Genomic DNA, 23,701 nt, shown 5'->3' with positions numbered 1-23,701 from the left:
TTTAAAAGTAGTATAATTGGAATTGTGGTTTTTAATGATTGTGCACACCACCCTGAAATTGTTTGACATGTTAGGTTATAAATTGTTTAATTATAATAATATTTAGGTGACCCGGATTACCTAAATATTTCTCAAGCCCATATGTTGTGAACCACCCTGAGAGCTACGGATGAATGAGAGTATACTAAACAAACAAACAAACAAATCTGTCCAGACATTTTATTTCTCTGACCTTTGTCATGCAGTTTTCCAACTAATGCTGCAATTGAAATATTCAAAGGTAATAAACAACCCATAGGAGTTGAACTAAACCATTTGAAAGTTCACTTCTCAGCAAATGCTTGGTCCAGGTATTTCAATGACTTTCTCATTTTCATAGAGTTGTAACCCATATTTAAAAGGTGTCTGAGGTAGTTTACAATGTAAGAAAACATGGAAATCAACAAACATCTTTTAAGTCATGAAACATGTTAAAATAAAATTAAAAAATGGGAGAGAGAAAAAGCCAGAATGGAAAGGTTCTAGTAGCCTTGAAGACAAAACCCTGGAATAATAAAAATGTGTTTAAAGCTATTTCAATTGAGTGAGTGGAGCTGTTGGATTCCTTGGGAAGAAACACCATGAATATGGTGTCTGCCACCAGAAAAGCTTATTTTAGCATTCTCTTCTCCAATACAGATAGCGCTTGAAAAAAGGACATGTGGTTGGGGAGGGTCATACATAGAAGCTGCTCCTTATATCATAGTGCCAGCTCAGCTAGTGCGGATTGGCAGCAAAATTGAATCTGCACCACTCATGGCTAAGTTGCCCATGTAGCTGGGAGACCAGAGGTTGCATTAAGTCAAAAGGAACAAGCATGCATTTCCAAGTTCAGGGGTGATGGGAGGAAATTGTTGGTAATAACCTATACTGTAGATCTATGAATGCATAGCATTAATTTTGTGGAAGAGATGCATTTTCAGTTACTGTAATGCTACTGGAAAAAGTCTCAAATGTGTCATGCTCTGAAACGGTACGCAATATTTTCCAGTATTCATTTCCAACACTGACTTCGAAGCTTCCTCCCCATCATATTCTTAGAAGTTTCTTGTTTTCTGGCTATTTTTTTATTTTGTCCTATCTTCCAGTTTAGCAGTTTCTCTCCCCTAATAAATGAAATAATTCAGATGATTGACCATATGGAGGGCTAAAACAAAAATTTTTTTCTTTCCAGTAGCACCTTAAAGACCAACTAAGTTAGTTCTTGGTATGAGCTTTCGTGTGCATGCACACTTCTTCAGATACACACATATGGAGGGCTGATATACTTGCAACCATAAGGGTCTAGCCACAGAAACGCGGAACACGCTACAGTACAGGAACATAAAAAAACAACTTATGACAAATTTTACATAAAAAAGGAAAGCAGCTTTTATTTACATGCATTAACTTACCCTTGCGCCTAAATGCTTGTCCAAAAATGATTTATGTGTCCTTCAGAAAACATACCTTAAGAGAAAATGAGATATGATTAATTTATTTGTTTGTGTTTATAGTCCGCCCTTCATCCCTTAGCATTCAAGGGCAGTGATCACTACAGAATAAAATAGGTATGAACAGTAATATAAGTCTTCTATAGAGGTTTGGCTATAGCTTGGATACTTGGTTTTGCATTAAATCCTTACTCTTGCATTTATTTATTTTTTTAAAAAACCTGCTGCAAAACCATCCTTTCTCCCAACCATCCCTTATTTAGCCAATGCACAAAAAATATTTTTTTGCAGAAGAGAGTCTTTATGACTTATCACTAATCCACATGTGTCAGCTATCAGATGGTGATAATGGAGGTTGATTCCCACCGATATTTTCAAACCACACACTGTGCTTAATGTGTAGCATACAGCCATATCCCACCCGCAACCTTAAATTACAGACTTTGTGGGAGAGTGATCTGTTGTTGACCCCCAGTTGCATCTCCCTGAAATCCCTGCTTGATACATCTATGAGGCTGGGTTAAAACAAAGGAAAGTTTTCCCCCTCAAGCCTCATAGTCATAGTGGGCGGGAGAAGGGGCACAATTGAGGGAGCTCATAGCTGGGGACAGAAGGAATAAACCTACAGTCCTTGAATACTGTGATTCTGACGACGATTAGACCTTCCCCTTGCATGTGGAATTAAAAAATAAGCATGACTGCATGCTATGTGTAGTTTGATCTAGAGAGTGTCTTCCTTTGCCTTGCCCAGCCTCCCCTAAATGCAGAGCTTTCTGCATGCATGGTGAGTTCTACAACACATTGTGTAAATGGTTGCATGGCTTCTTAGCAGTTGATAAGAGAAATTAACGTTTAGCATGCTCCTAGGCTCTAAAGAGTACCACTGAGCTCTGCTTCACTTGGGACCACATAACTGAGGCTAATAGTTTCCATATGTTTCTCCCCATAAAGCAGAGATTTTAACTGTTCCATGCACATGAAAAATGGCACTGAATGCTGAGCAGTATTGCATTTCATATTTCAGATGCCTCTTCTATGCTACTTCTGCTGGTGTCACTCTTCTTGATTGTGGTACATGATTTGATATCATTGCCAGACTCTGTCTTGGCCCTCTTCCAAATACTTAAGCCTTTTATTAACTGAGCAGGTGAGAGACTGTTAGGAATGAAGCTCTTTGGGTGGATGTCAGATGATAGAACTATAAAAGTCATGCATATTGATAACTGGATATTTACTGTTTATAGAAAACAGCAGGATTTCTCCACTTAGGATAATGGTACTGAGTGCTGTAATTCAGTAAACCTTGTATCTGCATACATTTGAAAGGAGCAGTGCTGGATTTATGTATAAGCTAAACAAGCTATCGCTTAGGGCCCCACTCTTTTGGGGGGCCCCAAAAATTTAAAGGAAAAAAAGAAACTTGGTGTACATTTCCAAAGTATTTTGTTATGTGCAAATGGCTTTAGGTACCTATTAGGTCCATAAATTACCATATAGCATATATTCAACACAAAAAACAGCGACAATTTGTTGTTGACAAAGGACAGCTGGACATATAAAAGGCCCCATTACCTTCAGTAACTTAGGGCCTCATCAAACCTAAATCCGGCCCTGGTGAGGAGGAGTCAAGTTGATCTGAAAGCTGATATGTGGCATGGAGGCAGAGAGAGGGAGCGGAGGTTGAGAGTGGAAAGGCTGAGCCTTGAACTGTGAGAACTAGAATGTGTTTCCCCTACCATCTGATTTGGTCTGTTGGCCTATAGAAGGAACAGCCCCTCCCCAAGATCTTCACTGTCAGGCCACCCCAATTCTAGCAGAGACCTCCACATCCACTAGAGGCTTCCCCGAGCCCTTGGCAAACCCTCCATCTGCATCACCCTGATTTGACCAGCCTATAACAGCATCATATTATTATTATTGATTTATTAATTGCCTTCTAAACAACCATTTCAAGGCAATGTACATTGAGGATGGGAAGTGGGTGGCGCTGTGGGTTAAACCACAGAGCCTAGGACTTGCCGATCAGAAGGTCAGCGGTTCGAATCCCCGCGACGGCAGTTCAAAAGCACGTCAAAGTGCAAATAGATAAATGCCGTATTTTTCACCCCATAGGGCACACCGGCCAATAGGACGCACCTAGGTTTTTTTTGGGGGGGGAAATTACTCCCCCCCCAGGCACTTTCTCAGAACTGAGATGATTCTGTTGATGCATAATAAACTGTCTTCTGGGGGTGTATAAGGAGTTGGCCTCCAGCTGCACCTATTAGAATGAAGACCATTTGGAATAGCATGTGATTATGGGCCTACTGTAGACACTAGAGAATGTGCATGTCCTAGGAGGTAAGGAATGACTGCCTAGTTTAATTAATGAAACCCTACAACCATGCCATGTAGGGGTAGGGAGAAATAACATGCTCCTTCTTCCTGTGTATGTTTGCGTAACATATTTCATAATATTACTGGAACAATTTACCTTAAGGAAATGCCAGTTGCATTTGCTAACTACCAACTGCGTTTTTTAAAAAATGACTTTCCTCCGAATAGAAAGCAACTAAAAAAACTCCACAAATTTATTATACTTATAGAAACATTTTAAAACATACTTGGAATGAGATTTTTAATATAAGCTCCCTGATAACTTATTTTTACAAACTCCTAAATTGGTCTGGACTTTAAAAAAAATGAGTTTGAGCTTATAGTCATAGTCACTGTATATTTTTAAAAAAACACACACATACAGAGTTGGATCATGGAATGTGCTTCCCAGCTAAACTAATACCCCCATCTACTTCCATAAACTGGGTAATAGTGTTCAATATATCCAAGGAAGTGAAACCCGATGAAGTTGTCTAGATTGGTCTTGTTTCTCTGTCAAATACGTAATGCTGACTTGTGTTTTCTGTCATCTCTCTGAAGCATCAGATCTCCCATATTTCTTCCTCTCTCTTTTTTTTTACTTGTAACTTGCCAGTAGTGGATGACTCTACTTAATTTTCTGGAAACAAGAACCACCTCCCTTGAATGGGTGGTCGCTCATTTCAAGATTGCAGCATAATCCCTGGATACACATATTTTTAAATGTGGCTTTTATTTGATTATTGGCTTTGTGGGTAAACAGAAGGAATCTGCACTCCAGTCATTGTGGCTCCAAGCAGTTTCTTTCCACATATTTCGCTTGTTGTTGTTGTGTTTTTAAAATCAGCCTGCATGTACCACAGTATTTTTAAATTGCTGCTTCTTAAGTGCCCCTTGTAAATCTGAAATATTTGACTTAAAAGTGTCATTAAAGCCATTAGTATTTATCTTTGCTCAGATCAAGATTTGTAGAGCATGTTTTGCTAATGACATGTTTATTGTTTAGAATGCCACATGACTTACGATATGTTTTGGACCTTTACGTTGGAAGCTACATCTGCTTTTTGTTAAGAGTGTTCCTCGTAATTGTACAATGTGTGTCCGTGAGAGAAATAAGGCTATTTTTTTGTTTCATGTTTTGGAAAATGCTTTCATGTTTGCAGTGTTTTGTGCTTGGACTCTCATGCATGTTTATCAGTCCCTCTCAAAAAGCATAGGCGAAAGTGATAAGCATCACAACAGTCCAAGGCTTCACTTGGAAGCTTGTCACACCCACTGTAGAATGTCTTATTGGAAGCTTACACAAGAAAACTTGCATTATTATTATTATTATTACTACTACTACTACTACTACTACAGCGGTACCTCAGGTTACATACGCTTCAGGTTACAGACTCCACTAACCCAGAAATAGTGTTTCAAGTTAAGAAATTTGCTTCAGGATGAGAACAGAAATCGTGCTCTGGTGGCAGTGGGAGGCCCCATTAGCTAAAGTGGTGCTTTTAGGTTAAGAACAGTTTCAGGTTAAGAACGGACCTCTGGAACGAATTAAGTACTTAACCTGAGGTACCACTGTATTATTATTATTAATAATAATACCTCGCCCATCTGAATGGGTTGCTCCAGCCACTCTGGGCTGCTTCCAACATATATAAACACATAATAAAACACTAAACATTTTTAAAAACATATATACAAATCTCTGTTGCAGCCACTTTTAGAATGCTGTGTACAGTTCTGGTTGCCTCGTCTCAAAATAGGTACTGTTTTAGACGGTTCAGAAAAGACCAACCCAAATGACCAAGGGGTTAAAGAAGATCCCCTTTGAGGAAAGATTACAGTATTTGGGGCTTCTTAGTTTAGAGGAAGTGCAAGTGGCAAAGTGACAGAAATGTGTAAGAGGCAACATTAAAGGAATGTATAAATTACACATGGCATGCAGAAAGTAGGTAGAGAAAATGGTCAGAGGCATTCTGCTTCTGGACACCAGTAGCTGGAAACAGGAGGAGGAGAGAGAGTTCTTGTGCTCAGGTCCTGCTCACTGGCTTCTCATGGGCATCTGGTTGGACACTGCAAGAGGTCAGGCAGTACCAGTGCCCATGGGAACCCCATCATTTCAACTTTTCAGGGGGTGCACTCCATGTCTCATCTATGAGTGCCCCTAGATTGGTAGAGGGACAAAGTAAAACCTTCCTTTCTTCACATTTGCCAAGTGGAGCTTCTGTTCCTGTCACCTAATGACAGAGCCCGTGAAAGACTTTCCTTTTGTGGCTAGGTTTCAGGCTGGTAGTTTACCTTGTTCTTCTGCTGTTTATCATTCCCTCTGATAGTGAAATTAGCTGGTTCTGTGCCAGTGGGACTGGAGCCAAAAGAGGGCCACTGAGAATCAGGAAGAGAGATATCAGCAAGCTTGAGTAACCCCCAAAGTATGTGCAAGTGCAAAGCCCCTTTAAACCCCACAATGAGGGCAACTCACAAGATAAAAAAACAGATTTATGGGGACAGAGTATGATCTGAAGCCTCTAGGAGCCAAAAATGAATGTTATTTGGAAAAGAAAACCAGAAGCTGTGGAGGAAAAGGGATCGAGTCCTTTACAATGTATAGGATTGTATAGAATCCTATACAATGTATAGGATTGTGGAACCCTGAACTAGACTTCCTCTATTAGTGAGTTAGCAGCACACAACACAACGTTTTTGTTGCAAGCCCCACTTGTAGTTGCATCCTTGTTCTCTTTCTAAAAGTAAGTTGCAAAGTGACTTAAAGTAAATTTTGTATTAATTGTTCAGCTTATGTTTTGATTTTCTCTTATTGGGTATTTTGCTATATCCACTTGGAACATAGCTTCTTTGGAAAAATGAATACTAAAATAAAGATCAGCTCATGTTCATGGCTATAGGAGAGTGACTTCGATGAAGGAATTTGCTGACTTTTGAAATTAATGTGTTGATGTTATAATATTCAGGAAAGAAAGTTCAGTTTTTTTTTATCACAATTCTATCTCAGAGGCATTATCCTGTTATATTCCTTCAGCAAACCTATGGTGGAAGTTAGATTGGAAGATAATGGCCACATCCAGACCTAAGAGCAGTCCATAATTTAGTGCAATATGAATAAGCCTCAGACTCTTTACTGAAACATAGAATCATAGACTTGTGGAGTTGGAAGGGACCCTGAGGATCATCTAGTCCAACCCTCCGCAACACAGGAATGTGCAGCTATTCCATACCGGGATAAAACCTGCAACCTTGGTGTTATCGGCACCACGCTGTGACAAAGCGAGCTGTCCAGGCTGTGAAGAGATGAGAAGCATTTGTTTCAGTGTTCTTCTGTTTGCCATGCCATCTAAATCAGGACACTGTGGTTAATTTAAACTATGGCTTGTTCTAAGAAGCCAAGATCAAACTGATCCTGGCTTGTTTAGATACATCTAGTTAAACTAACCACAGTTCCAGTTCAGACAAAACAGCAAACTACGGTTAGCTGAAAATGGAAGCAGATGCTTCCAGTTCCTTGAAAGCCATGCTGGAGGAGAATGTCTAAGGTTCATTCATAAATTATGGCCTGTTGTTGTGTCTGAATGTAACCATTATCGTCAGCTATTGTTTCCTATCTCCTCACACCAGAGGGTGGGAAGTTGCAGAAGGATGCTCATGCCTGTGATACTGTAACACATATACTGTAATATGTTGGTTTAGCATTGCATCCAAAGCTGGTTAATACTCTATGGGATTTGAGCCTGGATGGCCCTGCCCTAGGTCCAACACATCACCTGTGGTTTTGCAGTTCAATATAAGGGCTGTCCTTTGTGTAAGTGTGACAACCTTTTCAAAACAGAGCATAGTAGGCAATGAATGTGGGGTGCAAAGACATCAGCAACAGGTCCTATGAGACTTTGTTGGTTTCCTTTCTTCATTTAGAATTGTACAGTAGCAGATAGCACCTCCTGGGGCATATGGGGGCGTTTACTAGGCTAACCAAGGAATGGGCTGCCAACAGGAGTTGAATTGATGAGTCGGGAGTGATCTAACCACTTAACGGGACTTTGGAATCAAGAGAGAAAATGTACATGGATGTAATGAATTATGGAACCCATTTAGCTGCTAGTGGCAAGTCTGTGGCTGTTAAGAGAGGAACGTGTCCACCAGTTTCTTTTTCTCCCTGGCTTTGAAGCTGGCACAGCCAATAGAAATCCATATGTCCCTTAAACACAGTCCAGCAGTATCTTATACAGACTTATACAGTTTGGTATAAGTCTGAGCTGGAGAAATAATATATTGTACTCTCTCAGTACAGTGTGCATGATGAAAAACAAGACTGAATACCAAGCTTCTTGCCAGGATATTTGCTGGATGTCATACTGGAAGTTAAATCATGTATGGTATATTGATGTTTTTCATTGCTTCATGGCACATCTGTTTCTTGTTTGCTGCTTATATTAGTGCCTCCATATTAGAAATACACCCATATCAGGTTATTCCGAGGAAGTGGGCTGCCCTTGAAGGATCTATGGCTTTAGCTGCATTTCCATCTTCCAAGTCCACACCTTTTCCGTATAAGTCGCAACTTGCCCATCTATAGATGTGGGTGAAGAGGAACCTGTGAGACACTTGCAGCTTATGAAGTCGACTATTATGGAATGTATGCTAAAAATAGTGGAAGGGAAAATGCAGTTGTATTCCAGTCCTGCAGTCATGAACATGAATCTGTAAATCCACGATTAGCAATATTTATAGAATCATAGAATTGTAGAGTTGGAAGGAACAATGAGGGTCATCTAGCCCAACTCTGTGCAATGTGGGAATAATTTGCCCAATGAGAGGCTCAAACCCATGACTCTGGGATTGAGTCTTTTGCTTTATCTTCATTGCAGAGCAGTCATTTGTCCTCTTCAGCCTGATACTGTGCTGGTGGTGTAGTTTCAGCCCTTAACATGGCCATACCCTAGAGGTCACTCTAATTTGCACCATCCAATGAGTGCACAATGGCAGACATGGTTAGTTAAAAACTTGTTTCTACTGGGAGCCAGTGTGGTATAGTGGTTAAGAGCGGTAGACTCGTAATCTGGGAAACCGGGTTCACGTCCCCGGTCCTCCACATGCAGCTGCTGGGTGACCTTGGGCTAGTCACACTTCTCTGAAGTCTCTCAGCCTCACTCACCTCACAGAGTGTTTGTTGTGGGGGAGGAAGGGGAAGGAGAATGTTAGCCGCTTTGAGACTCCTTAAAGGGAGTGAAAGGCGGGATATCAAATCCAAACTCCTCCTCCTCCTCTTCTTCTTCTTCTTCTTCTTCTTCTTCTTCTTCTTCTTCTTCTTGGTGAGGGGAATGAACTAGCAGGTGCTTAGTGCAGTGTTTCCCAACCTTTTTTGGGCAAAGGCACACTTGTTTCATAAAAAAAATCTCGAGGCACACCACCATGCCAGATGGGGAAAGGTCACTTTTTACTTATGCAAAAAAAAAAAAAAAAATAGTAACAGCATAGAAGGTAATGGTAGATGACTGTTAGGGTCTCCCCCCAAATGCAGAATTCTATTAATATCTTCCTTAGCGAGCCGCGTTAACCCCTGTAATGCTTTCTATAGAGTAAGCATAGGGGACACTGGGGGATGTGGAACCAAGGGGGCAGTGGGCCAAAAGAGTTCGGGATCTACTGCTTTAAACAGAAATAAGAGCCAGTGGGTTCTTCCTTTTTTAAAGTATCGTTTCAGCGGGGACAGCAGTCCGGATTTCCAAAAAGCGGCGCTTTTTTGCGTCTGAGCAAAGAAGAGGGAGGGGAAAAAAGAGAGAGAGATTGATTTGTGGCTGCGCAAAGGGGGGAGGAGCCCAGGAGTAAAAGTAGGAAGGACGAAGGGAGGGGAAAGGAAAGTTAATAGAAGGAAAGGCAGGTGGGAGAGAAAGAGAAAGAAAGAGGGAAGGAAGGGGGGAAGAGAAGTGGAAAGGAGGGAGACTGAGGCGGGGGAGAAGCGTCTGGAGAGTTGCTCCGAAGTTTGGGGGGCCGCGGGGGTGGGCGCGCGTCCCAAGAGGCGGAGGCCAGCCCGGGCTGGGAGCCGCGCCGCGGCCCGGGGGCGGTAGGCGGACCACGGCTCCTAGGATGTGGAAAGGGGACGGCGGCGCAGGGGGAGGAGACCTGCATGGCTAGGGCAGCGCACAGGGGGAGGGGAGCGGGCCGGAGGCGGGCGAGGGGGGCCGTGATCCCACGCGCCGCGAACATGGCCTCCTTCCCCGCGGGCCCCGCCGAGCCCCCCGGCCGGGGAGGGCGGCGCGCCCCCGCCGCCGGAGGAGAGCAGAGGCAGGAGGAGGAGGACGAAGGCGCTGCCGAGGAGGCGCGCCAACTTCTGCCAACTTCGGCGCCTGCCCCGTCGCCGCAGGCTCCTCCCGGCCGAGTCACGTGGCCAGCGTGACGAAGCTGCTCTGGTGAGCCAGCAGCAGCGCAGCACACGGAAACAGTCCCTATTTATGTACTTGCACATAAGGGTGCTTTCGAACTGCTAGGTTGGCAGAAGCTGGGACTGAACGACTGGAGCTTGCCCCGCCGCGGGGATTCAAACCGCCAACCATGCGATCGGCAACCCCTAGGTGCTGAGGTTTTACCCACAGCGCCACCCGCGTCCCTAGTGCTGCATGGTACAGCATAATTTATCATCTCCCCACTTCTGATATAAATGATATACAGAGGATGTAATTGTACTAAAGTTACATGAAGAGAACTTTTAAAATAAGGTTGTCTACAACTGCTTGTCGTCGTCCCCCCCCCCCTGCACTGGATCAGGGGTAGGGAACCAAGCTTCTTCTGCCTAATTTTATGCTAATAGGGGAAGTCTGGAGAGAAAGTTGAAAAAGAAACGGGGGGGGGGCAGTCAAGACAGACAGAATGGTGGAAAGCAGGGAATCCTCTCAAGTCCATCACATCTGACCTCTGGCAAGAGCAATCTGTTCCTCTCCAGGCAGAGAAAAGAGATGGCCTGGCATAAATAAAAAAGATAAAAAAATGTAACTTATTGATTAGTGTCAAAAGGATGTTAAAGGATATGTTGATGGTTCAAAGGGGAGTCAAGAGAAAACTTGCTTCACCAGCAGATCAGTAAGAAATTAGGAAATAAACTTTGGTGCTCTGAGGTATACAAAAGTTAACCGTGGAAAAGAATGTATATGCTTGCTGCAAATAGTGAGATGATGCAACATTAGTTATGGGGGCGATCCGTCCAAATGTAACACTTTTAGGTCATTTTCAGTAGGAAAGATTTAAGAATGGGTTGCATCTCCCCCCCCCCCCCGGAATGGCTTAAAATAGTGATTCACCTGGGTTGCACACCCTGTTCTATGCATTTGTTGTTGAGAACTGGCGCATCTGGGACTCCTGGGCCAGGTGAGAGGGACGTTGGCTTTGCCTCTTGGCGGTTTGAGAAGCATCCCTGACCTTTACGGGTGTCCACACACTTCCACGTCGCGCTCCTGGGATCGTGTGGGGACTAAGAGACAGCCGGAGGGGGATCTGGCGAGCCCCTGGGCACGATCACCCTCGATTACGGGGAGCAGGGGGCTCTTCTGAGGGGAAAGCGGAGCGCAAGGGGGGGGAGAGCGCGTTCCCCGCCAGAACCGAAAGGAAGAGCCGGTTCGGGGCGGGGGGGGGAGCCAGAGCAGCGGCTGCCCCCCTCCTGGCTCCCACGGGGCCTTCCGCCTGAGGGAAACCCTTTTCCCACCCCCGGAGAGCCTCGCGCGCGGGGTCCGGAGGGGGAGAGAGGCAGAGAGCAGAGGGCGCGCACCCCCCCAGCCACGCAGGCGCGCCTCAGCCGCGCCTGCTGGGCGGTCCTTTCCCCTGGGCTCCGCCCCTCGCGACACAGGGCCGCCCGTCGCAGCGTCGTCCTGCGGGGCTGGCGCCGGGCGCGGCCACGGTGAGAGTGAGCGAGGAGCGAGAGCGCGCCCGCCCTCGGCTGGCTGACTGGCTGGGCCGGCGCGGTGAGGGGCAGAGGCGAGAGGCTGCCCGCGGATCCGGCGGCGGCGCGCCCCCGCCGCCGGAGGAGAGCAGAGACAGGAGGAGGAGGACGAAGGCGCTGCCGAGGAGGCGCGCCAACTTCTGCCAACTTCTGCGCCCGCCCCGTCGCTGCAGGCTCCTCCCGGCCGAGAGCCAGAGGACGGCGGCGGAGCAGGAGGAGGAGGATCGGGTTTGGCGACGGCTGCTGCATCCTCTCCAAGCGCGGGGCTGGCCTCTGCCGCGCCCGATCCTCTCGCCTCTCGCCTCGCCCGCCTCCCTCCCACGGCACACCAGGCAACGTGTCGCGGCACACTAGTGTGCCGCGGAACACCGGTTGGGAAACACTGCCTATGGATGTGAGGAGTTTCTGAAAACTAATTGTGGGGAGTGTTTCTGCTGTTAAGCACACAAAATGAGATTTTAAAAAAAACAAACAAACCCACAAATGTATGCATAATGCAGCTCTGTGTGCAAAAATTATTTTGATATACTGTGGTACCTCGGGTTACATACGCTTCAGGTTACATACGCTTCAGGTTACAGACTCCGCTAACCCAGAAATAGTGCTTCAGGTTAAGAACTTTGCTTCAGGATGAGAACAGAAATCGTGCTCTGGCAGCGCGGTGGCAGCAGGAGGCCCCATTAGCTAAAGTGGTGCTTCAGGTTAAGAACAGTTTCAGGTTAAGAATGGACCTCCGGAACGAATTAAGTATTTAACCCAAGGTACCACTGTACTTCTTGCCAACACCCACAAATTGAGTGTTTTGGCATCAGTTGTGTCCTTTGGCTTTCTTAATGTACAGTTGCACTTGGTAGCACATACTTTCATGAACAAATAATATAAACTTAAAGTTCTTTACACTCTGTTGCAAAAAAAGCTTGAAGGCAAGTTGGAAGTTTAAATTAATTATTGTAGAGCAAGGCCCAGTACATCTGGACTAGTAGTCATTCTTCTCTTCTGTATATGTGTGTATGTTTACTTACACACACACACACACACACACACACACACACACACACACCCCTGTGTGGCAAGCAATTGGCGTTTCACTCAATTAGTAATACAGATTATATGCAAGTCATCTGAACAATCTATAGCTGGCACTTGGATATGGTGCAGAATTCTAGAGTCATGTGTTAATGTGTATTCTGTTAAATCTATAAAATATTGTCTGTCTGGAGAAGCCATGTATAACTTAAGGAAGGAGGGGAGAAACAATCATAGAAAGTGCAGCTTCAATAACCACTCATAGATCAGTGGAACAATGCTATCCTAAGCTATCTTGCCTTTAAAAAAATAATCAGTATTACTGAATGCAAGAGAAATATCCCAAGCAATGTAGAATACCATTTTTTAGATGTTACAAGTAGTATTTAATAGAAGTTGCATGTTGTACAATGCATTAATCTAGTAGGTATCCCAGATGAAGATTTGTGGGGAACCAAAGCATTCAGTGGATATTGCTTCTCTGTATGATGAGCAGATATTCAGGTTTAAGGTATCAGGTGTGCCAAATTCTACTTTCCTTGCAGGCCAGTGGTGGAAGCCTGGCTTAGGACTCTACCTAATGCTATAGAACTGCCAGGAACGTGGGAGAGAGGAGCACACTAAAAGAAACTAAGGGACTAAAGTGTTGACCTGTGCTGCACAGGGTCTGGCCAAAGGCCTTGTTTCTGACATTCTTGATCTGAAGCACATGTGCTTTGCTTGGAAGTGATTTCCCCAAGGCGTTAAATAAGCCACTTTGCCAGTTGTAGTCCTAGCAACAAATGTAACTTAACTGCTTGATTCCATTTCAACCAAGTGTGTTTGTAATGCTAATGCAGTATACCATAAGTGAATTCTGGAACGGAATCATATGTTGTATTGATTTGTAGCATTTGCTTCCTATACTTGTGTGCTTGGACTGTTGCAGCATTGCTTTTGCAATTAAATATTTGTCTGCTACTTTTTAAAATAATGTATTGTCACGTTCTATACTTTGTTACTTCCCTTACACAGTGGTACCTCAGGTTGCAAACTCCGAAGTAGTACCTCGGGTTGCAAACTTTGCCAGAGGATGAGAACGGAAATCGCGTGGCGGCGGCGTGGCAGCAGCAGGAGGCCCCATTAGCGAAAGCGTGCCTCAGGTTAAGAACAGTTTCGGGTTAAGAACGGACCTCCAGAATGAATTAAGTTCATAACCCGAAGTACCATTGTAGTGTACATGGGCATTGCACTTCAGAGTCCCTTTTGATGTAGCTTGCATACACACACACACACACACACACACACACACACACACACACGAGTTCTGAAGACCTTGTGTTTTTAAACTTACTAGCTCACATGGTTACCAAATTCTGATGGGGGGGGGGGAGATAAACATATGAACAAGGAAGCAACTAAATCGCACATTCTTTTAAATGCATGATTTCTATTCCCATATTGATTCCTTCTGGCACCCTCACCTCCTCCACTAAGAGCTGGCTCATACTGAGGAATGTTATTGGAAATGTTTAGCTATAATAATTTGGCATCCATTGTGCTCATGCAAATCAGGATCTCTTTAATATAAGTGCTTTTTAAGCAGTATCAAATGAAAAACAGGATGATGTTCTCCCAATAAAGGTCAAAAAACATCAGCCCTGCCTTTCAAGATGGCACATAATCTAGGCATAAAGAAATACAAAAGATAACACTTTTAAGATTTTGTTTACTTGTAAAGGAAGCTGACTTGATATGCCCCTGCCATATTGGTTTATCACAATTTTAAAGTTGTAAATAAAAGTTTAAAATTGCCTACTAATAATTAAGCTAAAGCATGTCTGATAAGGGGTTATATGGTCATAGAGTCCTGCACGAATCCTTGGTCCACTAAACTTATTGAATACTATGCAGCTTCAACCTTGAGGAGTTTGCCAGCCTCTTAAATTCCAGTAAGCAGGGTGCACCATTATTGCAAAAAATATTGTTTTAAACTGTGGAGTCTATAATGGAATTTCACTTGTTTATTAAAATGTAGGGACTCAGCAAAAATCCACAGGTATGTGTACCTTGTAAACTTCAAGTGTTCAACAGAGTATCTCTTATCTCTTTGCATGACCTGTGTCAGGTCTAAAAGTTACAGATTTTGCCACTTCAAAAGATTACCTTATTATATTTTCAAGGGATATGGCCTATTTTTCCATGAGAGTGCAAAGGAAGCAACATTTGAAATTACTCTGTTAAATCCAAAGTTAAAGTTGCTGAAGAAGGGTATTTGTGCTACACTCTTAAACACTCAAATATTGCTTTCCCTGTTGTGACCACAACAGGGACAATTCAAGACCTTTGTGTGTTCCTCCCTCCAATAAATTGTTTTTAACGCTAATATATCTTTGTGTGGAAAAAGTTTTGTTTTCATGCCTTGGGGCAACTAACGTAATTGCTGCAGCAGTTCTTGTCATCTGCATTTACTGGACGGTCTTAAACTTATTGAGCCAAAAAGTAATAAACCTCTGGGAACAAAGATGTTAAGGTATTTGGCTGCTAGCTGGTTGCAGCACTTGCCAAAATCCTTTAGAAACAGAACTGAGTGTTTCTAATGGAATGCTTCGTAAAAAGCACAATAAACTCTGATAAGAAGTTGAGGGGTATTTGTGTGTTGTGGTTATGATCACAAAACAAACATTTTCTGCTAAAGGGTGCACAAATTGGATAAATGGCTTTCTTGCCATCCTGTTGCAAGTAAGTTGAAACCAGCTCTTTCTTTATGGATCTGATTTTTCTCCATAGAAGCATCCTCCTTGAACACCTATACTTGTTAATAGTGGCTTTTAATCATAAACATTGATAACAACTTGGCTATAGATATCAGTGATTACAGCTGCTGCCCATTCTTTGCCAGGCAAAAAATCAGTGTCGTCTGATGCTCTTTGTAAAAGTAAATGCCCTGTAGTTGGCCTGTTTCTGCCCCGCCACAAGCTTCTTATTGCTGAGAGAGAATTTAATTGCACCCTAACTCTATCTTCCTTCCCCCTCCTGCAAGCTTTAACTAGCCTCTGGGGTTCAATATCAAGTTTAGTTCCACTCAACCTACATTATCTTGAGCTGTGTTTTGCTATGAACCACCACTCCAGACTGGTGTTTTATTGCAGGTGTACTCTGCAACCCTTCTCTTGCACAAGAGGATCTGCCACATAGTCATCACCAAGTAGCTACCTAAGGCTTAGATTATAAGCTTGTCTGTGCCCAGAGTGGGCAGATTGTAACAATAAAGGGAAAATGTCAGAAAAATTCATCACCCACAACAAATAACATGATCAAAAGTATTAACCCAGTTAGAATAATCATACCACCCTATTTTCCTTTGGCATGACAGTGGTACATCAGATTAAGAACTTAATTTGTTCTGGAGGTCTGTTCTTAGCATGAAACTGTTCTTAACCTGAGGTACCACTTTGGCTAATGGGGCCTCCTGCTGCCGCTGTGCCGTCGCTGTGCAATTTCTGTTCTCATCCTGAAGCAAAGTTCTTAACCCGAGGTAATATTTCTGGGTTAGCAGAGTCTGTAACCTGAAGCGCCTGTAACCTGAAGTGTCTGTAACCTGAAGCGTCTGTAACCCGAGGTACCACTGTAATGTGTTTTGGGATAGATTTCAGTAGTGGTAAATTTTGAAGGTCTCAAGCGCATCATGACAATCCTCACAGCTATACCTTGCTCAACCTTACGCCCACTGAAATTAAAGTGAAACTCTAAAGTGCTCTGAGAATGAGGAAGTCGGAAACCTCTTTCAGAGGGGAAGAAACTGGAGGCCAGGTTTCAACACAACACTAAACTTTATTATTCTTGTTACATTTGATGTCACATTTATTTACACCATTATACCACATAGCAGATTCTGTTTAGCACAGTGCTAAGCAAAATGTTCTGTCTGTGCATGAGATTTCTCATTGCACACTCGACTGTTCCTGTCCTCTTTTCCTCCTCCGTGACCCTTGTTTCCAAACAGGTTGTTTCACATTACCGTGCATTCTGCTCCAGGAGAATGGACTGTAGCAGCACCATGTCTCTCAAAAACATGTTGATTCAGTAGCAATATTTAGCACCAGGCTGCCAGCCTATTGACTTCAAATCAGAATGTAACTTACATTTACGGGAATAGCTGGGCTGATAATGTATAAAAACACCAGATGGAGCTGTCCTGCTGCGTTATAGCAGCAGCTACATATTTCTGTTAGTTCTACATCTCTTTGAAAAGACAAAAATTATGTTGGGAGCACTTTTGTCTAAAGAAGCAATTCTAGTAAGTGGGCATTTGCTTTCACTCTGTTACTGTGTTGTGTGACAATTTGTCTTGATAAGGAACTGCCAAGAAAGCTAAAAAAAAAAGTCAATTAGTCAGTACTTGTTAACGTTGCAAGGGCAATTAATTTTCCATGGTCATGGTGATGTAAGATATGCATTGCTTGATGTGAACTGACATCCATAGCTAGGGAGTGTGACCATAATGTGCCATAATAGGTAGTGTGTATAATTTATATTACCATATTTAGGGATTTTCCCCCCTCAGTGTAGCATGACTTTATTATGTTGTAATAAGCATGGTTTTAACTATGGAAAGGCAGCATACAGATAAAATTATGCATGTATATATTACCTATACAAACAAGATTCTGTACACACATGGCCCAAATCATGATGTAAACATGTTTGGAATAATATCTAAAAGACTGAACATGACAAGTATTTTTTAAGTAGAAACAAACTGAGGTCTCATCCAGGAATACTGATGATTTAAAGCTTCTACCTATATTTCCTGTTATGCCTGTTAAAATAAATTAAGACTCTTATTAGCTTTATGCCAGCATTTTCTGTGTTTCCTTAAGGGACCCTGGTAGATGTGTACATTTAAAAAAATGCAAAAAAATTTAAATTGTTTTTAAAAAGTGCCTCAATCATTTTCTAGTCGGGGGGAAATATATATAAAAAAATGGATGTTAAGCTAATTTTTAGGTGAGGGGTGAAATTAACTTTCCTAATAGCGAAATTCTAAGCTGTTGCAAGCAAGGTATATAGAAAACCTTTCTGTGGTATAGGTGTTTGTAAATGATATTCAGGAAACTGAATAGTACAGTTCTTGTTCTCTTTCAGTCCTAGAGCCACAGGGAAAGGCTAAAGAGTTACAATTCTTACTTAAATAATATTAAACAAAACATTCTTCGTAACTATGAAAGAGTAATTAGTTTTCTCTTTGTAGTTATTGTGCTAGGCAGAGGATGCTTACTTCTAAATGAAGTGTGTGTTGAATTGACCTTTTCAAGGCAAGTGGTCATCCTTCACAAAGACATTATTGACCTATTTGGCCACAGTCAGGAATGGCACTCCAGCCCTACCCCTGTTGTAACCAGTGAGAATTAAACATTTTATTTCCATTTATTTCAATGGGACTTGGCATAGCTATGAAGTGATGAAAGCTTTTATGTTGACATGCCATGAGCAGCCTTGTGAAAACTACCATATTGTTGTTGTTGTTTAGTCGTTTAGTCGTTTAGTTGTGTCCGACTCTGCGTGACCCCATGGACCAGAGCACGCCCGGCACTCCTGTCTTCCACTGCCTCCCGCAGTTTGGTCAAACTCATGCTGGTAGCTTCGAGAACGCTGTCCAACCATCTCGTCCTCTGTTGTCCCCTTCTCCTTGTGCCCTCAATCTTTCCCAACATCAGGCTCTTTTCCACAGAGTCTTCTCTTCTCATGAGGTGGCCAGAGTATTGGAGCCTCAGCTTCAGGATCCGTCCTTCCAGTGAGCACTCAGGGCTGATTTCCTTAAGATTGGAGAGATTTGGTCTTCTTGCAGTCCATGGGACTCTCAAGAGTCTTCTCCAACACCATAATTTGAAAGCATCAATTTTTCGGCGATCAGCCTTCTTTATGGTCCAGCTCTCACTTCCATACATCACTACTAGGAAAACCATAGCTTTAACTATATGGACCTTTGTTGGCAAGGTGATGTCTCTGCTTTATATTGGCCTGAATATAAGGCTCACTTTCCCCCCAAATTCCGACCATGAAAAGTTAAAGTGTGCATCCTTACGGTATGCAGCCAGGAGCATGGGGCAAATAACGCCAGGAGCACTGCAAAGCGGTGCCTACCCCAAGTGTAGTTCTCCATCCCCTCCCCTCAAGCACCCCCATGCAGGGATCTTTGTCCCACCCTGCCTGCTGACGGGGGTCTCTGGGCACCAGGGCCTGGCCTGGCCTTGCCACCATGTCTCCAGTCCTGTCACTGAATGTTTGCCCACCCAGAGTTGAAGAGGTGCCTGCCAAGCACTGCAGCTGGGCTCCTCCCTGCATGGACAGGCAGGTGGTGAGGGCTGGGCTGGTGCATGAGCTCTGTGAACCCACCCAGCCGCGGCATCAGCGGTAAGGGCTGGGGTGGCACAGTGGGTTCTGTTAACCCTCCACTCCCCGGGCACTGGCAAATGATGCAACACCACTGCTTCATAGGGCCTATCCTGCCTGTTTCTGTGATACAGACTGAACCTGTTGCGCTTGGCAGTGGAGAGTTTTACATTCCCAAAGTGTTAATATGTAACCCTAACTGGCTGGCACATTCTGCAGCTTGAAAGCTCTGAAAGCACACTTGCATGGCCATAAGCAACCAAATTAATTTAAAAGCTACGGGAGCTTTTGCACAATTCTCTGGAGAAAGACGTATACAGTGGTGTCTATACTGTGAAAGCATAATGTAACTTACATAAATTAATGCATATGAACAGTGAAGCATGACTTAAGGGCTTGTGTTGGCTTGTAATAGAAAGAATGGGTAATTTGTTGGATGGTTTGCATAGCCCATTTACCAAAGTAATATTTCTCTTTGCTTTTGCTTTTCAAGATCCTCATATTAAAGTCTCCGGGAAAAAGGAAAATGTCAAAGAAGCTAAAGAGAAGATCATGTCTGTTTTGGACACAAAAGTAAGATGAAAATCAATTAACCGGCCCTTGGGCTTGGAATTCCAGGTTCTTGAATTCTGAGACTCAGCAGTGCACCAGCACTTAGCATTCCTGAACCTTCTTAGGTTACATTAAAAAGCAAACGTTTTCACTGAAATTTAACATTTACATGGCTTAAAACAGCCAGTGATTATTTCCATCTTTAAATTTGATCTGCTTTCAAATAATCTCAAGTAGTACAGCTTTGCATGCTGCAAAATGAGTCAATGACAGCATCCAACAGGAACTCTGGAGTATTTTTTTTTTAAAAGAACTTAGGGGTTTTGTAACTGGACAGTTTTCTTTTTTAATTCATGAGCAGCCTGATCCCATGGAATCTTTACCAAAAGAAAAAAGCTGCTTTGGCACAAGCTGCTGTCTGCACTGCAGCAACTAAATTTGAGCCCTACATCCCATTTGGTTACAATTTCATGGAAAATCCCCCTAAGAGCTGTCAAGTCATGCAGATGTGCTAATGCAGTTGTTTTAATGGGTGGGGTAAAAATTACTTGCCATGGGCACACTATCTGTACTTGGTCACAGAGTGGACATTAAAGGTCATGAGAAATATTTGTTAACATGTTAAATTATGTATTGTGTAATTATCACAAAAAGAAAACTGCATTTTCAGTGTAGCATTTGGAAAAGCTGTGCAAGAGTTTGCAGAGACACTTAGGGCAGTACATGACCCGTGAGGTTAGCCCTGAAGCTTCTCTTTGGATTTAGCCCAGCAAAGTAGAGCCCTTTAAACCACTTAAATATGGCTGTGGCTGAGAGAAGTAAATAGACATGTAATGCTGGTGTGCTGCTTGCTGAATGAGCAGCAACAGCAGCCCATTTGTTTTCTGCAAATGCTTTTAAGCAGGCAAAATAGCTTTGCTATTTTTTACCCCACCCATTAAAACATCATACTAAGCAATACCATGGTGTAGTGCAAAATGTGCCAACTGCAGGGGAGGATATTGCAGCCACTTTCCTCCTTCCTGGGTTTTTTTTCTTTCTGCTGCCGCATGCTAAGAGCTAAGCCATAGTGTGGCTTAATGTGTCATCTGAACCTAGCTTAGCTCTCCCGGATAAACCACAAGCCTAGGTTTACATAGCATGCTAAGGCAGACATGACATAGCTTTCAACAGTGCAGCGGCAAAACAACCAGAGAAGAGTGTAGTAGTCATGAAGTTTTTTCCTGGGAGCCTGTATCCTTATGCATTAGTGCCAAACTTTGATTTGGCTGCTGCTGCTTCTTCTATAAATTTGTTAGTCACTTCATCTTGCCCAGGGCAACCCAAAGTGACTTACAACCAACCAAAAGGACAATAAACCCCACATAGATACCTTAAAACCAAGAGGAAAGATAAATCAATTAAAAGCATCCCACCCACTTCTAAAAGGCCACAGACAGCTAAATGTCAAAGGCCTGGTTATGGAAGAAAGTTTTTGCATGTCAACTAAACATACATAAAGTTGGCACCAGGCAAGCCTCCTGAGCTTAGCATAACATAATACAGCAAGAATGTTCCTCAGCAATGTAACCTTGGTGTTCCATTAAAGGTCTAGAAGCATACTCTGTTTGCCCCAGATTTTAGCAGTCACTCCCAGCATGAATCAGCCGAGGGTTAGCTCCTTGTTCTAAACCTTTATTTACCTATTGCTTAGTAGTAGTAGTAGTAGTAGTAGTAGTAGTAGTATTTATTGCAAATACTGGTCAGAGGCTTAATAAATGCCAAAGTAAAATGCAAGGTAATGGTCCTTGAGGCACACCTTATCATAAAAAATTGTCATTACTCCAGCGGGGGTTTTTTTTTCTTGGTTTGTATTTATAATATGTCATCTATTTGCCTTAACCCTTGGCTGTGCCAGCAATTTCAATATAATTTACAGCCCTAATATTTGCCCAAGGCAAATCTCAAGCATTTAAGAATTGTGGAGAGCAGGTTGTTTTGGCTGAATGGATCGCATGGGGTAGCTTATTCAAAGCTCCAAACCTGTGCCTGTAGTTGGGAGTAGATTCACAAGTCTCAAGAAGAGTGGTCCTTCCCACAAGCATCTTCCTTTAACGAAGGAAGGGAAATGGTTAGATTCATGGGAACTGTGAGGCGTAGGATTACTGCTTCCCCCTTCTTCGCCCTTCTCTGCTCCCATGGCTTTAAGAGCAGGCAGGTTCACAGAAAGTTAGTAGATAAAGAGGACTCTCACCTGCTCAACTACTCAGTTTTAGGCTGGGAGAGAGGTGAGGGAAGCAGCTCCAGTGAACAGTTGAGAACATAAGATAGGGATAGGGTACCTATGGCCCTCCAGAGGTTGACCACTCTCACCATTGAGCATGCTCATTGGGGCTTATGGGAGTTGGAGGTCCAGCAACATCAGCAGGGCCACAGACTCCCCAATTCCTGGTCATCAGATGTCTCACAAGTACTTAACCATCTGATAACAAATACAGAAGAATATAGGGGTTTTCTTGAGCAAGTAACCTTCATTTACCAATTTGTGATGTCCACTTGGAGGGAGGAAGTTTCATTAATCCACCATTTGTATGCAGAACCTTATGCATTCTGTATCAAAACAATTTTCACCTACTCCACAGTCCTTCACTTGTTAAATTACAGGGCAAAAATATGTGGCCTTTTTTTAATGGCTCTGAAATGTCAACAGTAGAATGGTACTCAGATTTGAAAATGAAAACTGTTCCATTTAAGCTTCCGTTCAGGTTTTTCATAAAGTGTGGGACAAAGGCAACTTTAATATATATATCCTGCATTGGAAGAATGTAATAAAATAAACTTCTGACCTTTCCCCCCTGCAGAGTAATCGAGTCACTCTGAAGATGGATGTGTCCCATACAGAGCATTCTCATGTGATTGGAAAAGGAGGAAATAACATTAAAAAGGTGATGGAGGAAACGGGGTGCCACATCCATTTTCCAGATTCTAATAGAAATAACCAAGCAGAAAAAAGCAATCAAGTGAGTATATATTTTTCATCCGCTGCATTGAGTCGTAATATCCATACGTATGAGTCAGGGCTTTGTTCATGTCAATGGCATCTCAATACATTTTGCTAATTGAGACAAAAGACATTCACCCACCCTAGATACCTTTCTGTCCTACTCCCAAGCCTCTTCTGCCTAAGGTGACTGCCTTCAACTTGCCTCTGAGTAAGGGTGGCTTTGTTTATGTCCTTGGGCGTAAGTGAGTATAGAGAGAAACTTGAAGCAATGAATCTTAAAAGTTTCTCAGCCAAACAAATCACTTGCTGAAGTGATCAGAAAGTATTAGATTGCATTTTTATTACAAATGCAATGGCTGTCCTTGAAATAGCACCTCTTGTGGTCCAGTCTGTTTTGTTACATAATTTTAAAATAACATTTAAGCACTTCTTGAATGAACTTTGATTAGGAACTTTGAATAGGAACCTTGCATAGTTTTAAAAATGTTGCAGTGGGGGAGGGTAGTAAGAAATCAGAACTTCCAATTACGTTTTAAGCATCAAGGATAACCAACAGATTCATAACCATTAACCACAATGGTTGAATTCATTGTTACAATTTCAATCTTACATTTATACTTCCACAGGTGTCAATTGCAGGACAACCAGCCGGAGTTGAGTCGGCCAGAGTTAGAATACGGGTAATTATCAGATGCTGGTACCTAACTGGTGCCTTCCATTGAGCCCTCCTGGCTCCTTCCTCATGTCCTTGAAATAAGTTTTTTATATAGTTCACTTGACCCAGAAAGTAGAAAACCACTCTGGCTGCTGTCTACTTAGGGATGCTGCAGAACTGCATAGTTCTGAGGATGTACTAGTTGTAGCAGATATTTACAAACCTCCTTTCAAACCACTTGTGTTCACCCTATTTTTATTTGCTGTACTGACAAATTTATGGACACATTCTGTGGATTAAAAGTCCCAGAAGATGCAACAACAGTTTGTAGATTTTAATATTCACCC

The 23,701-nt window shown here is 42.9% G+C and overlaps 1 protein-coding gene across 1 annotated transcript in view; it reads left to right on the top strand.

The window, feature by feature from the left end:
* BICC1 (BicC family RNA binding protein 1) overlaps positions 1 to 23,701 on the top strand; it is a gene marked incomplete at its 5' end in the record, with an annotated part of 107,654 nt that overhangs the window by 57,341 nt on the left and 26,612 nt on the right. Inside the window, 3 exons of the mRNA XM_081913504.1 lie at positions 19,658 to 19,737; positions 22,557 to 22,715; positions 23,326 to 23,379. Coding sequence (XP_081769630.1) covers positions 19,658 to 19,737; positions 22,557 to 22,715; positions 23,326 to 23,379 — 293 coding nt within the window. The remainder of the gene's footprint in view (positions 1 to 19,657; positions 19,738 to 22,556; positions 22,716 to 23,325; positions 23,380 to 23,701) is intronic.

The sequence above is a fragment of the Podarcis melisellensis genome (genome assembly GCF_964234715.1).
Source record: "Podarcis melisellensis genome assembly, chromosome: 5".
NCBI lineage: Eukaryota > Metazoa > Chordata > Lepidosauria > Squamata > Lacertidae > Podarcis > Podarcis melisellensis.
The sequence above is the reverse complement of the archived record's forward strand: the minus strand, read 5'-3'. Positions and strand labels throughout refer to the sequence as shown.